The sequence below is a fragment of the Aquarana catesbeiana genome, linkage group LG05 (genome assembly GCF_042186555.1).
Source record: "Aquarana catesbeiana isolate 2022-GZ linkage group LG05, ASM4218655v1, whole genome shotgun sequence".
In the NCBI taxonomy this organism is placed as follows: Eukaryota; Metazoa; Chordata; class Amphibia; order Anura; family Ranidae; genus Aquarana; species Aquarana catesbeiana.
This window is the reverse complement of record NC_133328.1, coordinates 130,485,194-130,500,815: the sequence shown is the minus strand read 5'-3', so window position 1 is coordinate 130,500,815 and position 15,622 is coordinate 130,485,194. Positions and strand designations below refer to the sequence as shown.

The 15,622-nt window shown below is 46.4% G+C and overlaps 1 protein-coding gene across 1 annotated transcript in view; it reads left to right on the top strand.

Annotated features, from left to right (window-relative positions):
* Window positions 1–15,622, top strand: part of DAZL (deleted in azoospermia like) — a 143,031-nt gene that overhangs the window by 30,223 nt on the left and 97,186 nt on the right. The window contains exons 7-8 of the mRNA XM_073632750.1: window positions 7,469–7,543; window positions 7,616–7,666. Coding sequence (XP_073488851.1) covers window positions 7,469–7,543; window positions 7,616–7,666 — 126 coding nt within the window. The remainder of the gene's footprint in view (window positions 1–7,468; window positions 7,544–7,615; window positions 7,667–15,622) is intronic.

Here is a 15,622-nt window from a genome sequence, read left to right as displayed (position 1 = left end):
AGGGGCCAGGAATATGGAGTTCACACAGTGAGCAGTAGGTGGGGCGGGTAACCAGCAATCTCATTATGCAGCCTAAGATAAATAGCCTAAAACCACTTAAAATCAACATGCTGATAAATTCATAAGATTAAATTAAAAAGGCATTATAAAAAAAATCACATTAGGAACAATCTGATCTCTAAACTCATTTACAATTGTATTAATGTTTGAGGTATTTTTAACACAGTGTGTTAAACTGATATGAATGAAATAATTGAAATGTTTGGTGATGTCACACATCTTGTGGAAGTAACTCGGCTGATGGGTCCACCAAAATGAGGTAACCAAGGACCAATCAAATCCAATGCAGGATATATGTTGGTTCTTGTAGGTATTTGTACTTGTTAATTATTCACAGAAAAAAAAGACAGGATAAAAGAAAACCCTGGAACTCACACTATTAGTATTTTTTAAATTGGGGTGCCTATGGATTCTATACCAAAAAGTTCCAAGCCATCTGTACTAACCCCATGCGTCTGTGCGAAAAAAGATAAGCACAGTATTCCACGCCAGTATATCACGCGCACACACGGGAGTAGTATAGATGGCTTGGAACTTTTTGGTATAGAATCCATACCCATGACCCTTCCGGAAGGAAGGGGAAAGGTTCAAATGGCGCTATTTTGGGACAATTCACATTTCTACAGCGATCAATGTGATTAAAAATTAATTGATTACTGTGTAAATGTGACTGGCAGTGAAGGGGTTAAGCGTGTCCTAGGGATGTGTTCTAACTGTGGGGGGGGCGGGGCTATGTGTGACACAACACTGATTACAGGGAGCTGTGATCAGGATTACTAGGCAGAAAGGGGAAATGCTTGTTTACATCAGCATTTCCCTGTTCTTCTCCCCCGTGAGACTATCGTGGGTATCCACGCGGACATAGAGTCCGCGGGACCCGCCATCATGCTTGCGGAGTGCGCCCACAAGCCGCATCTTAAAGGGCAACGTACAGGTACGTTAATATGCCTGTACGTGCCCTTCTGCTGACGTATATCGGCATGAGCCGGTCAGCAAGCGGTTAAAAGTAAAACAATGAAATACTAATGAGAATCAACATATCCAGGATTGGATTGGTCCTTGGTTACCTCATTTTGGTGGACCCATCAGCCGGGTTACTTCCACAAGAGGTGTGACATCACCAACATTTCATTTATTTCGTTCATATCAGTTTAATACACTGTAAAAATACCTCATGAACATTAATACAATTGTAAATGAGTTTAGAGCTCAAGTGGATGGTTCCTAATGTGATTTTTATTATCGCATTTTTTATTTAATTTATGAATTTATCAGCATATTGATTATTTAAGTGGTTTTAGGCCTTTTATGTTAGGTTGCTGGTTACCCGCCCCACCTACTGCTCACTGTGAACTCCATACTCCTGGCTTGGTCCCTTTAAGATCTTTGTCCAGGGAGGGGTTTTGGGTTCCCCATATAATGTGGGGGTGGGGTTTGTCCTGAGGAAGGAGGCCACGCCTCCGTAACATGTCATAGCAACTCTTCCCTCGAAAAACGGCTCACTTGCTATCTTACTCCCCATCGCAGCCGGGATTGACATTGCGGTGCTGGCTGGTCTGGGCGCATGCGCAGCTCTTAGCTGTTCTGCGGGACGATGCAGCTGGGAGTAATCATTCATCCCCGCTCTCTCCTCCTACACCTTTGGGCATCTTTTTATGGGACAGGCTGCGCGAAAAGGCAATTTTGCATCTGTACATGTGAACACCAAGGCTTTCGCTGTGAGTGCAACCTTACTGTTATGTTTTCTCATTAAACGGTAATACACTAGGGCAGCGGTCATCAACCCTGTCCTCAGGGCCCACTAACAGGCCAGGTTTGCAAGATAACTGAAATACATCACAGGTGATATCATTTGCTGCTCAGTGATTGCAGTATTCTAGTCTGCATCTCCCCAAGGTAATACATAAAACCTGGCCTGTTAGTGGGCCCTGAGGACAGGGTTGATGACCACTGCACTAGGGCGGCTGTGCGCTCTCCTTTCCCTTATTTTGCTACAGATTCCAGTCCACCACCCAGTGGATACAAAAGGGAGCTGCAACACCTAGATCAAGAGAATTCTCAATACAGACTGTCTTCCAATTCTTGAAGTGTTTGTGTGACTGATATAATTGTGTTTTTTGTATTTCCTGAATAAGGCATCTGTGTTCTTAGATTTGCAGTGTTGCCACCTGGTGTTCACATAGTTTGCAAGGTTTTTTTTTTTTTTACCAAGTGGATGTCTGATGCCAGTTTTGGTCATAAGGTATTTTCTGGCCCTGTGAGTTCCATAGAACCCCCTCTGTTAACCTGTGGTTACTTGTGAGCCTGATTGCATGTGCATTGCTGTGTTGCTCACCCCTCATTTGGACTGCTTTGGGATGTCGAGGGTCTCTGAATACTTTACGTGGTTTCCCTCATGAATGCTTGCTACAAAACTGAAGAATGGAGTGGGAGTGGTTATACTAGACTGTCTTACAGCTTTTTTTACCAGTGTCCTGAAGGCAGCAACACAACCAAGTGTCTCAGTATACTTCAGCCTGTGTTAACCACTTCCCAACCACCCACTGTGGATTTACGTCAGTACTTTGACTTTTAAAAAATGTTATGGCAGCAGATAGCTGCCATAACCCCGGTATTTTCTCCACAGTGGCCAAGCGGTCCGCTTTAAGATAAAAGTGGTCTCCAAGGCTTATTCGCTGCAAGAGGCGGTGGTAGAGGTGCCCCCCTGCTGCCACTTATTGGAGCCGTTGGAATCGGTGGAGACGATCCGGTCCTGTGGCCTGATGGGCAGGAAGTCGAGTCGAGGGCATGATGGCCCCCACTTAACTCTATGCCCTTGGAGGACCGGAGCAACGTTGAGTTACTTCCGCCCAACGACCTTAAAGGGACAATTTTTTTTTTTTATTGCTTTTAAGTGTATTTGATCTAAGGTCTTTTTGACCCCAGATCTCACATTAAAGAAGTCCTGCCATGCTTTTTTTCTTTATATTACAAGGGATGTTTACATTCCTTGTAATAGGAATAAAAGTGATCCAAAATGTATTTATTTTTTGTTAAAGGGACAGTGTAAAAATAAGAAGAAAAATTTAAAATGTACCGCCCCTCCGTGCTCGCATGCAGAAGCGAACGCATACGTAAGTCGCGCCCACATGTAAACTGTGTTCAAACCACACATGAGGTATTGCCGCGATCGGTAGTGAGCAATAATTCTAACAAAAGACCTCTAACTGAAAACTGGTAACCTGTAGAAATTTTTATGGAGACTTTTAAGTTTTCAAAGTTTGTTGCCATGCTACGAGCAGGCGCATTTTTGAAGCATGACATGTTGGGTATCAATTTACTAACATTCTTGGGGTGGGGTTTGTTCCCTTGGTGTATATCTTTGTGGCTGTGTTTGAATAAACAGTCTTATGTTTTCCACCCTACACTAATGTCTCAACAAGTGACTGGGTGGGCAAAGGGACCTTGGATCCTGCTGGTACTGGGCAAAGGAAGCTTATACGGCGGGCAGACGCTTCTTGAGTACAGGGGTCCATCACATTGGTGGCAGCGGTGGGATGAAGCTTCCTTGCTGTGAACACGTCCAAACCACCCCTGGGATCCAAGGTCCGGATAGCAGAAGAGAGTTACAGATACCAGCTGCCGTGAAAGATGAATTCGAAAGGAGGTTGCGAGAGATGCGGATACAGCACAAAGTATCAGAGCAGCTCCTGCTGGGATGGTATGATTCTGTCCGCCGTAAACTCTAAAAGAAAGCGCTAGCTTGCGGGCAGCATCATCAGGGAAAAGTTCTCCCATCCATCCATGTAAGGTACTGGTCGCAGTATCAAGTGCGAGTGCTGTTATTGGGGGAACACCGAACAAGGGGTGACCAGCTGAGTTAAGCAGGCTGATCCGGGCAGAGATGCGGTTGAACGAGAGCTACAGAGCCCTTCAGTGGTATGTAGCGCAAGTGTGCCTGTGGACAGTGGACGACTGCCCCACGGAAGGCTTTGACTATGATGGCCTGGGACTGTTGTACTGGAGGCTGATCACGGACCCTTGCCTTGTTATCTGGAGTGGCGTTTGGAGGAAATCATGGAGTACAGAGACCGAAGACTTTCTCGAAGTGCTCTGGACACAGAAAGATTTGGAGTTTCAGGAATGGAAGCTGGAGATCGCCTACAGTCGGCTTCTAGACTGCTCAGCAGCAGGGCGGGGCTCCATTTCCCTGGGACTATCCTGAAGTACCAGCCAACAGTCCTGAAGTGTTGGCAAAGGGGCAGAGTAACAGTGTGCTATGCTCACCTCCAGCTATGGAAGCGGAGCTCTTATGGCGGATGCAGCAAGTTTTAACTCATCTGGATGAACCTATTTTTGCACAGGACGAGCTTGGATTGAGGAATACGTTCATCCAGCAACCGAAATGGTACAGGAGATGGAGCAGCCGGCTCATCTTTCTATTTGCAGTTCAAGGGCTCAAGAGAAGAGGAAGCTGTCCTCATTCCCCAGCTACAGATCACAGAAAGTGTGGATTTAATCGACTTTTCATTGAAAGATGTAACATTTACTGATATTCAAACTGAAGTGCTAACAGGGCATAGCTCTGCTAGCCTCTGCCCAGCACCAGTAACATCTTCATTCTATGGACAGGGGATGGTGAACCCCTATCCCCAGACACCAGTTCCAGAGACTGGTGATTTAATAGACTTTTCTGGTGAGCAGGACCACCCCGGAGATCCTTCAGCAGAAGAGCTGGCTTCAGAGCATGGTGCAGATGACCTCTGCCCACAATTAACTCTGTAGGATCTCCAGGGAGAGAGAATGCAATCGGCACCTCAAAACTGCAGCTTGAGCTGATATCGGTGGATGGGACAGCGGTCTCCACTGACAGCAACCCAGCAGAAGAGCTTGCAGCAGGGCAGAGTGCTGCTGGCCTCTGCACTCAACTAACAAAAGATTGATTTCCGGTGGTAGTGGATGGGACTTCGGTTTCCATTGGGACATGGGGATGTCAGCCTTGCTCTGCTAACACTGGGGAATTTTCATCTAGTAAAAGTGGATGGGACTACAGTCTCCACCTGTATACCCTAGGGATGCTGGGCAGCCGGCCCAGATCCCCAACAGCTTGCTGAAGTGAGCTCAGCCACCCAGTCTTCTCTCCAGCGGCTGAAAGGACTCCAGGGGAAAGGAACGGTCCGCACTTTTACGAGAGAGGCAGAGGTTGGGTGAGTAATGCTCTGTTTGGGACAATGTTTTTGGGGTACTGTGTGGGTATGGGCATTGGGGGACGAACTATGAACTAACCTCAGTCAACCTGTTTAGGGTCCCCTTCTGTGTTAATCTTCTGCCAAAAGGGGAGATGTGTGACAGGAGTCACTTTTGGGCGGGGGCTTGTGGAACCCAGCTTTACCTTAGACAGCTCTGGAAACTCCTTGTCCAGCTCCCCTGGTCCCTCTTATGTGTAAGTTACCCTTGTCTATTAGGGGCACAGGGTGACCGAGAACCCCAGTCGGGTCTGCACTAACTTGACTCCCCGTACAACCACACTGGACTCAGCATTTCCTTTTACTGTTATCCATGGTCTTATATGTGTGGTTTGTGATGAAAGAATGAAGGGGCTCTTTCTCTTGAGACAGTAATATTTCTGAACAATATCCCTCAAGAAATATGTGAAGATAAATTAATTCCACCTTTCCGACTGCTGGAATATTGTATGAGCTTGGTCTCAAACTGCTGTAGACTTTTTACTAGATCGTTTGAGGTTTGGCTGTATCCCATTGTTCTATTGTTTGTCTTCCTTGGGAGCAACATATTATGGGATGTCTGTTTCTAGCATGTAGCCCGGGTGGAGGGAGGGGGGGAAATTCCTCCAACAGTCCTCCCTGCTAAGACGATCTACTGCTGGAAAGTTATATACACTTTTGTTTACACTCTTGTTACTGAATGTAGTTTACCCCACCCTGTGTCATTATGCATAGAAGGGGGGTTGTCCCCTGAGTGTATATCTTTGTACCTGTGTTTGAATAAACAGTCTGTTTTTCACCCTACACTAATGTCTCGACAAGTGACTGGGTGGGTTAAGGAACCTTGGATCATGCTGGTACTGTGAAAAGGAAGCTTATACGGCGGACAGACTCTTCTTGAGTACGGGTGTCCCTCACAATCTGCCAATTGTTTAACTTCTCCAGCAGAACAATGCAATTACTATGTTAAAGCTGATTTCCATATTTCCTGTCACTTGGACAAAGCTCGTCCAAACAAACTATTTCCTTCACAAAGTCCTGCACTGGCTCTAAGCACTGTATGTACTACATGTAGCTTCAGCTATATACAGTACATAGTGCCGGGTTCTGGCTGTGAGACAGACTTCTGTCTCACACCTGTACGGCGCTCAAGCATGAAGAAGCAACTTTGTATCCTATGAACGAATGCAAAGCTTCCTATGATTGGCTGAGGCAGGCTGATGACATCTTGCTTTGACTGCCCATCAGAGGAAACTTTGTATTCGCAGATTACAAAGCTGTGTCCGGCTGAGTGCCACTCAGACTGACTTTTGCTCCAGGTGCGATACAGAAGTCTTGTCTCACAGCTGGAACCCTGCACTGTGTACTATAAAGCTACATGCAGTTGTTAGTGCTTAGAGTTAGGGATCGACCAATATCATTGGGTGCTGATACGATACCGATATTTCGGGCACCTCTCCTGCTGATAGCTGATATTTTTTGCAGATATTTTGTACATTTTAAAAATAAAAAAATTACTTTTTTTTTTTTCTGTCAAAGAATGTTAACATCCCTTGTGACAGTACTAGGCATTGACAGGTACTTTTTATGGAGAGATCGGGGGTCTATAAGACCCCAAACCTCCTCCACTGCACTTTAAAGTATTCAAAACGTCAAGATCAGCATATTTGAATACTTAATTTTTTTAAAACTGGCGCCTTTAAAATCCCAATTATCTGGGGCGTGATGTCATGACATCGCTTCCGGATTACTAGATCCGAGGCCCGGACAAAGCATCGGCTTTGGGTCTTCGGCCAGCCAGCAGATGTCCCCTCCCGCTGCTTGTAATAACAGCTTAGCAACTTCTGAGCCACATCGTTTGTTATTACAATAAAGCGGATTGTCTGCTCTAAAGAACAGTACTAGGGTAAAACCCCTTGAAGTAATATCGGTCAGTTTTTTTACCTGATACTTCTAAAAAAAAAAAAGTGAAAATCGGCCACGGATTATCAGCCGATCCCTACTTAGAGCCAGTGCTGCACTTAGTGAAGGAAATAGTTGGTTTGAACCAGCTTGGCCCAAACAAACTAGAGGGACAAGTAAGTGTTCTTATATGAAATTTTGCTGTACGAATAAAATTTCAGGTTAACATGAACTTGTACTTTACAATGCATGGTCCTTATGGCCAGTCATGAATTATTGCTAATATCATCCCTTTTTTGCAGGCTTGTCCTTACCCAAATTCACCAGTCATGTTGCAGCAAATACCCTTGGCATACCAGCAGCCAGGATGTTTCCAGGTACCTTTATTACTAACTTCATGGCTTTGTCTTCCTTTTTGATGTGTTAAAAACATTTTTTCTTCCATGTAGGTGGCTCCACAGTGGGCTGGTGGAGATCAAAGAAGCTATGTATTGCCTCAGGTAATAAAACTTGAAAGTTATTTAAATATTACCCTCACCCTTGAAATTAATTACATTTTGGAGAGATGCAGATAGCTTGATTTTTGATTAGACATCTGTATGCTCCTGACCTGAGTTTCCAGATCTATCCACAGGCTGTGAGCAGATGAAGTGGTGGCTTCAGGGATAGGAAAGTAAGAATTAAAGAATTTTTAAAGAGAAATATTAAAAAGTATGTGTTTTGCACTCACAAACATAGGATTTCTGACGGTAGGAACATCAGGAGCGTGTAGCCAGCCAGTGTGGAGTAACCTCCCTCTGTCACCAGTTGCAGCTTGTTACAAGACTTATCCCCTAGGTAGGTTGATGAAGAGGAGGAATACCTCAAAACACATACTGTGAAATGCTGACTAGTGACGTTAGAGGGATGTTGGACCTATGGAATTGACTACATTTTATGTCATTTGTGTTTTGAGTTGGATGAGCTGCGCTGGCAGTGTTTTTTTTATCTTTTTTTATATGCCTCTAAAAGCCCCTGCCTCTAAACTCCTGTTAACACAAAATGTGCATGGACACATAGGCTAACATGGAGGGGTGTTCAGAGGCAAGAAGAAAAGTCATACTCCTGTAAAACAGGTGTTTCTCCTTTCGTCTTCCAGGACAGCCTCTGAGACATCAAGCTCCTCCCTCCGGGACAGGAAACACATTTACCCAAACACTTAACGGTGGGCCTCCTTCAGTTTTTTTTGTTTCCTGCCGGACAGGAAGGGAGCACGTTGGAAACCTTGGGAAGCTCCATGTCTCAGGGCAGTCCTGAGCGAGCCCACTGGCGTTACCTTCTCCTCTGCCTGCAAGTGCCCCTCTGTCCAGTTAGGGAGGAGTAGGGCTGCTGTTCCCGCTGCTGCGGTAAGCTCAGAGGAGGACCCCTGTAGGATGTGGCGGGCCTGCCGCACATTCAGAGGGCTGGGGTGTTTACCTGGTCAGTCCTCCTGTCCATAAGTCTTGCATCGGGCAGGCGTGTGTTCCTCTGCCGGCGTGCTATGAGAGGGTGCCTGTTCACCGGTAGTTCTGGGTATGGAGCAGGGAGGGCATGCGTCGGAGGCGGGGCTTCTGCGCTCCAAGCTAAGGAAGTGGTGCGGACTTCCGGCGGAGCTGCATCAGGGGGTGTCGGGAGACGTGGTTAGTCCCGTGGGTGCAGCGTTCGGGCGGTCAGGCATCCAGGGCCAGTGGAAGACCCAGTAGAGGCTGTGGTGCACACCAGGGAGCTATGGAGGTCACTGCAGCATCCCAGGCGGTAGACTCTGATTCCTCAGGCACCGGCACCTCCCAGGTAAGAGTGGTGAGGGGTGGCCATGGTTTACACTGGGGAGGGTGTACACAGGTGATGGGCGGGGCACTTCTGTTTGACCCCAAGCACGGTGGTGAGGGTCAGGGGAAGGCATTCATAAACGTTTGTCTTTCTTTTGTTTGGGTTAAGGCCCAGACGCAGCCTTCTAGATGTGCCGTATGCCCAGCAAAGTTGAACACCATTTTAAAAACGCCTCTTTGCCCTGAGTGCATTAGTAGTTTGGTCAGGGATGACTCAGTGACCGCATGTCATAGGTTTCTTGCATCTGTTAAGGATGAGATTGCATCCACTTTCCAATCCTTTAAAGGTATGATAGATAGGATGCAGGGTCCCTCTATGGCCCTATCCAGGGCTCGCCGGTATGCCTTCCCTGTCAGGACGATGGTGAGGATAGAGAAGGGGAACCCAGGTTGCTGGCCTCTTCTCAGGCACACTCAGGGTCTCATTTAGAGAGAGAATAGGATTCCTCCAGGGGGGTCCAGGTACAGGTTGTGGACAATGTGAGGGACTTGCTCAAAGTGATTTGACACTGGAAATTAGAGAGGAGTCGGTACAACTTTCTAAGCATGACCCAAAGGGTCCAGTGCACAGAAGGCCAGACTATTCCCCATGTAAAAATCGTTGGTAGAGTCTATCTTGAGTGGGAGCACCCTGAAAGGAGACACTTCTCGGGCAGCCTCAAACGCAGGTTCCCTTTCGAGAAGGAAACAGCCCATCCTTGGAACAAGATTCCTAAGTTGGATGTTGATGCTGGCCAAGGTCTCTAAAAAGACCGATTTGGCTTTTGACGACTTGGGATCCTCATGGATAAAAGGGGGGACGTGCTGCTAAGGGCTTGGGACGCCTCTTCCATTGGGCTGACGCTGGAGTGCTGGTTAAAGCAGTTGCAGTCTCACATTTTGGTGGGCAGCAGCTGTTTAAGTCAATTCCCATTACTGTTTAAAGCAGTTGGCTTCTTAGCGGATGCCTCAGCAGAATCAGTAAAGCTGGCAGCCAGGTCAGCAGAACTGCTGAACGCCGCAAGAAGGGCCGTGTGGTTAATGACTTGGACGGGGGATGCAGCGTCCAAGCTGAAACTGTAAGGGTTACCTTTTTCAGGTGATCACCTCTTTGGGCCGGGTCTACAGGAGGCACTGGAGTGGACCCAAGATAAGGCATTTTCAGAAAAGAGAGAGAAATCAGAGGGGAAATGCTTTTTTTCGAGGCCACAGGCAGCCATCCCAGCAGGAAAAAGTTGGCTGCCCCAAAAAGCACTGGACAAGTCACAAGGGGCGAGGGAGAGGAATATTTTCAATCCTCCTCAGAACGCCGCAAAACCCCAATGACTCCTGCGTTCCACTGGGAGGAAGGTTGGGCGACTTCCTTCCACAATGGACTGCGGCAACTTCAAGCCCGTTCATATTGGAAGTTATAAAGAACGGCTACAAGTTGGAATTCAAATCCCCCTTCCAGGTTTCTTGTCATCCCGTTACCCCGAGATTGGGAAAAAGCAGAGGCTCTGAGTCTGCTGTTAGGGGAGCTAGTGGATCAGCAAGTCCTTGTTCAAGTGGCCCAGGGGGAATGCTGCCAGGAAGTGTATTCCCACGTATTTGTGGTCAGAAAGACATCAGGCAAGTTCAGGCTATTCCTCAATCTCCGTCTTCCTAAACAGATTTCTTAAGGACATACGCTTCAGGATGGAGTCCATCTTCACAGTAACAAATCTCGTTTCCAGATTGCTATATGGCAACGATTGACCACAGAGATTCATACCTACATATCCCGATACATCAAGCTTTTCAGAAATTTCTCAGACTGGCGGTCAGAGTGAATTAGGAGGTTTTGCATATTCCGTTTCGGGCACTGCCATTCGGACTAGCGTCCTGGTAGAAGCCTTCGCCCTACTGCGCATCAAGGCCATTACAATGATCCCCTACTTGGGCGATCTGCTGTTTGTCGCCCAAACCCATCAGCAACTGGAGGACTTGCAGGAAGCACAGGATTTCCTGTGATCTCTCGGTTGGCTGATCAACCTGGACAAGTTCCAGCTGGTTCCAACTCAGGAGGTGCAGTTTATTTGGGTTACAGAATCTCAATAGAGATCTTTTCTCCCTTTGGAAAAGATCGAGATGATGGGTCAGGCGGTGGCACAGCTTCAGACCAATCGGGAAGCCCAGATCAGAGAGGTCATGAGGGTGATAGGTCTAATAACATCCTGTTTCCCAGCAGCCCCTTGGGCAAGGTTTCACCAGCGCCCACTGAAGGGTCTCCTGCTACATTGCTGGGATGGCGACCAGCAGAGGTTGGACCAGCCTACGCCCCTTCAGGCCAGAGTCAAGTGGAGCGCTGTGGCTGTGGCGAGCCAGTCACAATCTAGATAGGGGTCTTTTGTGGTCCAGACTAACAGCCCTCGTGCTGACAAGATGCCAGTTTTTGACTGGGGTGCCCCCTTGGACGAAAGTTTAGTTCACTGAACTTGGTCTCAAGTGGAAGCCAGACGGACCTTGAATCAGAGGGAGCTGCTGGCAATTCAGAAGGCTCTAGAGACCTTTCAGTCACGGATAAGGGGGCAGCACCTGCAGATGCGGACAGACAATGCTACAGCGTTTGCATATATTAACAAACGGGGGTACCAGGAGCCCTGCCTTACAATTTATAGCAGGCAAAATGTTCAGTTGGGCCGAACTAAACCTGGCTTTGTTGACTGCCATCCACTTAAAAGGGACTCAGAATTCTCTAGCGGATTTTCTCAGCCGCCAGCGGGTAAGACGAGGAATGGTCACTCAACCTGGAGGTGTTCGAGGAAGTTGTGCGGTCTTGGGGATAGCTGGAGCCTCAGAGCAACAAAAAGTTTGCCCACTGTTAAAGTCTCAGGGGTTCTCAGAGAGTGATAAAGACCCTTCTAGACTGCTGCAAGGCCGTGACCAGGGCCATTTATACCAATATCTGGAGAAGATTCAATTCCTGGTTAGCAGAGCAGGGACAGGAACACCGGGAATTCTGGCAGTCCTGGTTTTTTTTCCAGACGGGAGTAAACTTAGGCCTCAGCACCCTAAAGGTGTAGGCCGCTGCCTTGAGTGTATTTCTTCAGGTCTCCCTGCAGCAAGATCGATTCGTAAAGAGCTTCTTCAAGGCCCTCACCAGGTCTAGTTAAGTAAGGTTTCGGGTCTGTCCCACCTGGGATCTGTCCTTGGTCCTTACAGGAAGTCCCTTTTGAATCCATGGCGAAATCAGATTGAGTGGTCCTAAAGGCAGTATTTTTGATAGCAGTCGCTTCAGCCAGAAGGGTGAGTAAGTTGCAGGCACTCTCAATGCGAGAGCCCTTTTTGTTAATTTTGGAGGATAGGGTTGTGCTCAAAACAGACCCTAGTTTCCTCCCCAAAGTAGCCTCCTCGTTTCACAGAACGCAGGACATTATCCTGCCAACATTTTATTCCATTTCAGAAGTCGATGAAGGAAGTTTTAGTTTATTAGATAGGAGAAGCCTTTTGGCTTATCTTGAGGTCAGCAAGGACTTCAGAAAGTCAGAATCCTTATTTATAAACTTTGCGGGAGCACGTAAGGAAGGTAAAGCGTCAAAATCCTTCATTGCCAGATGGATTAGAATGACAATTGCAGAAGCATACGGTTTGGCAGGCAAGCGCCCCTAGTTAAAGCACATTCAACCAGGGCTGTGTCAGCTTCATGAGCAGAGGGGGCCGGTGCCACTTCAGAGGGTATCTGCTGAGCGGCAACGTGGTCCAGCTACTCCACAGGCAGGCATTATTATACACAGTCCAGTGTCGGTGGACAGGCAAGACGGGGTCGCCCTGTATCTTGCCATTGTGAAACGGGGCTATATTTGGAATGTATTCACTTCACAGTGCAAAGCTTTCAAACTTGGCTCTAAAATTCAACCAGTCAGAGCTTTGCCTCAAATGTTACAACACACCACTGGTCGCATACTTTAAGACCACTTATAAGGTACCCTTTCACCACAATGATTTGTTTTAAGACATTCTGGGTTTCCGTATAATCCTTCCAGACGTGTTTACCCCATCTCCCACACCCTAATTCATTAGTACCCCACAATACTCTCACTTTTAGCTATAGTGGGCAGAAAGAGGGTGACCAACTTGTTTAGGAGGAAAGCCGTGCCACGTCCAATAATGCATAAACACAAAACAATGGGTTCCCCTAAGTGGACTTTCCCGGCACTTGCATAGATAAAGAAAAATTATAGAGGTAGAAAACGTTGTACATAGTAAAAAACATATAATTTTATTCGTGTTGAAAAATACAAATGTTAAAAACCAGCAATGGATATCTGGAGTAACATAGTAGAACTACATAGTAACCATGATGAACATCAAATAATGAGTAATGATGGAAGACTCTTCTCAAGCCCGACGCGTTTCGTGATATCTTTTTTTAGGCGCTACACATGCCGGACGCTGGGTTGTGAGGCTGACTACATTAACACTTGTTCTTCCTAAGAGACGCCTTCCTGTGACCTCAGCATACCACTCTGGCTTGCGCGCGCCCGGGTCGGGCGGGACGGGAACACTGTCGCACTCCTCTATGGAGACTGCAGCCTACCAACCTGCAGCCCTCACCACCTAAGAATAAGCATTCATACTTGCTATACCATTACTGCTTATTCCCACATCCTGCCCTTTCTCTGTGGTTTTCTTTGTTTTTAACAAAAATCTCCTTTCTACAAGCAAACAATTAAAGCCCTTCAGTTCAGATGAACCCCTCTCTCTCAATATGCCCCTGAAGAAGGACCTTACAAATAAAAAATATCCCGAAACGCGTCGGGCTTGAGAAGAGTCTTCCATCATTACTCATTATTTGATGTTCATCATGGTTACTATGTAGTTCTACTATGTTACTCCAGATATCCATTGCTTGTTTTTAACATTTGTATTTTTCAACACAAATAAAATTATATGTTTTTTACTATGTACAACGTTTTCTACCTCTATAATTTTTCTTTATCTATGCAAGTGCCGGGAAAGTCCACTTAGGGGAACCCATTGTTTTGTGTTTTAGCTATAGTGGAAACCAGGCGAGAGGAAGCCAATTCAAAACAGATAAACTTTTGCCCTGCTGAAGGTCCGTCCCCCCCATAGTCTACTAGCGCACCCTTTGATGCCATAGTGCTAATCCCCTGGTCTAAAAGTGAAAAGAATTTGTCAACTTGAGCGGCCCAAAAGACCAAGTGATTTTGATTTAGAGCTCCTAAGAAACAGCGTGGCTCTGTTAAATACCTTCCCCTCGATTGGTTTAAATCCATATAATGGATTTTCACGTGTTTCTTTAAAATTTATGGAGGTCTGTGGCCCTACAAGGACTGTGTATTTCCCTTTTTGAAAAAATTGCAGCAATTTTAGTTTCAATTGTCTGTGTGAAAACGGGTACAGTGTGTATACGGTACATAGTATAATATGCTGGGATGTATAGGCATGTTACTGTTCATTATTTAATTTGCAGGAGTAAGTCTAGGTGACCATCCCAGATAAGATGAATGAGAAACATGATTTTTGGCATGATGGTCAATTTCTTGCATGGTGTTTGAAGAAGTTGTTTTACTTTTAATCCTTTAAATTGGGGCTGAATTGGATGACTTGCTTCCTGCTATAAACACTAGGGATATGCTCAGACGTTACTTGTTGAAGTCCACAGTCAGACGAAACCAGTTGGTGTTCACTAGGGTTGCACCGATACTAGTATCGGTGCCGATACCGAGCGTTTGCATGAGTACTTGTGTAAATGCTTGACCCAATACCTGGGCAGCATCACAGATGATCGGTGTAGGCAGTTACAAGCACCGATCTCTCTGTATAGCTTTTCTGACAGGCGCTTCTCCTCTCCCTCCTGTGGCTGTCAGGGAGATTGATGCTTGTAACTGCCCTCACTGATCACCCCCGGGTCCCCCCCATGCTCCCCGGGTCTGTGTCGCCTCCTCCGGGTCCCCCTTTGTGCTCTCCGGGTCCCCTTGTGTCCTCTGGCTCCTCCGGGGTCCCCCATGTCCTGGATTTGTCAGGATGGAGAGAGGAGGAAGGAGCTGGTAAATGTAATTTACCAGCTCCTTCCTTTTCCGAATGCACCGTGTCAGTGATCACTGACTGTCCATTCGTAATTAAGCATTGTAAACAGTTTACGATGCTTCAGTTTATGAATTAACAAGAGCCGCTGTCTCCTTTCCATTCATCTTCCGTGCAGCTGAAGCTACAGAGGAAGGGACTTGGGGAATCTGTCCTCAGTCCCTTTCGCTGTCTCAAAGGGGAGATATCGGGGGTCTCCCCAAAGCCACGAAAAACAGGCTGATAAAAAAATAGTACAGAAAAATTAGCAATAAATATTTAAAAGTTTAAATTGTAAAAAAAAAAAAAAAATGTCCACTCCCCCCCCCCCCCCCCCAAAAAAAAGAAAGCATTGTAAAAAAATATAAATTGTAAAAAATAAAATTGGAAACAAAATAAATTACTGACAGAGCACACCATATTATTGCCACTGTCACATGAGTATTTGAAAAAAGTATCGGTACCTGTACTCTGTCTTAAAGTATCGGTGCAACCCTAGTGTTCACCAACCCTCTCCTTACCACTACACACTGATATGTGCCTGGCAGGTGAGTCTGCTCTTAGGCTCTGCTTGTAACTGCA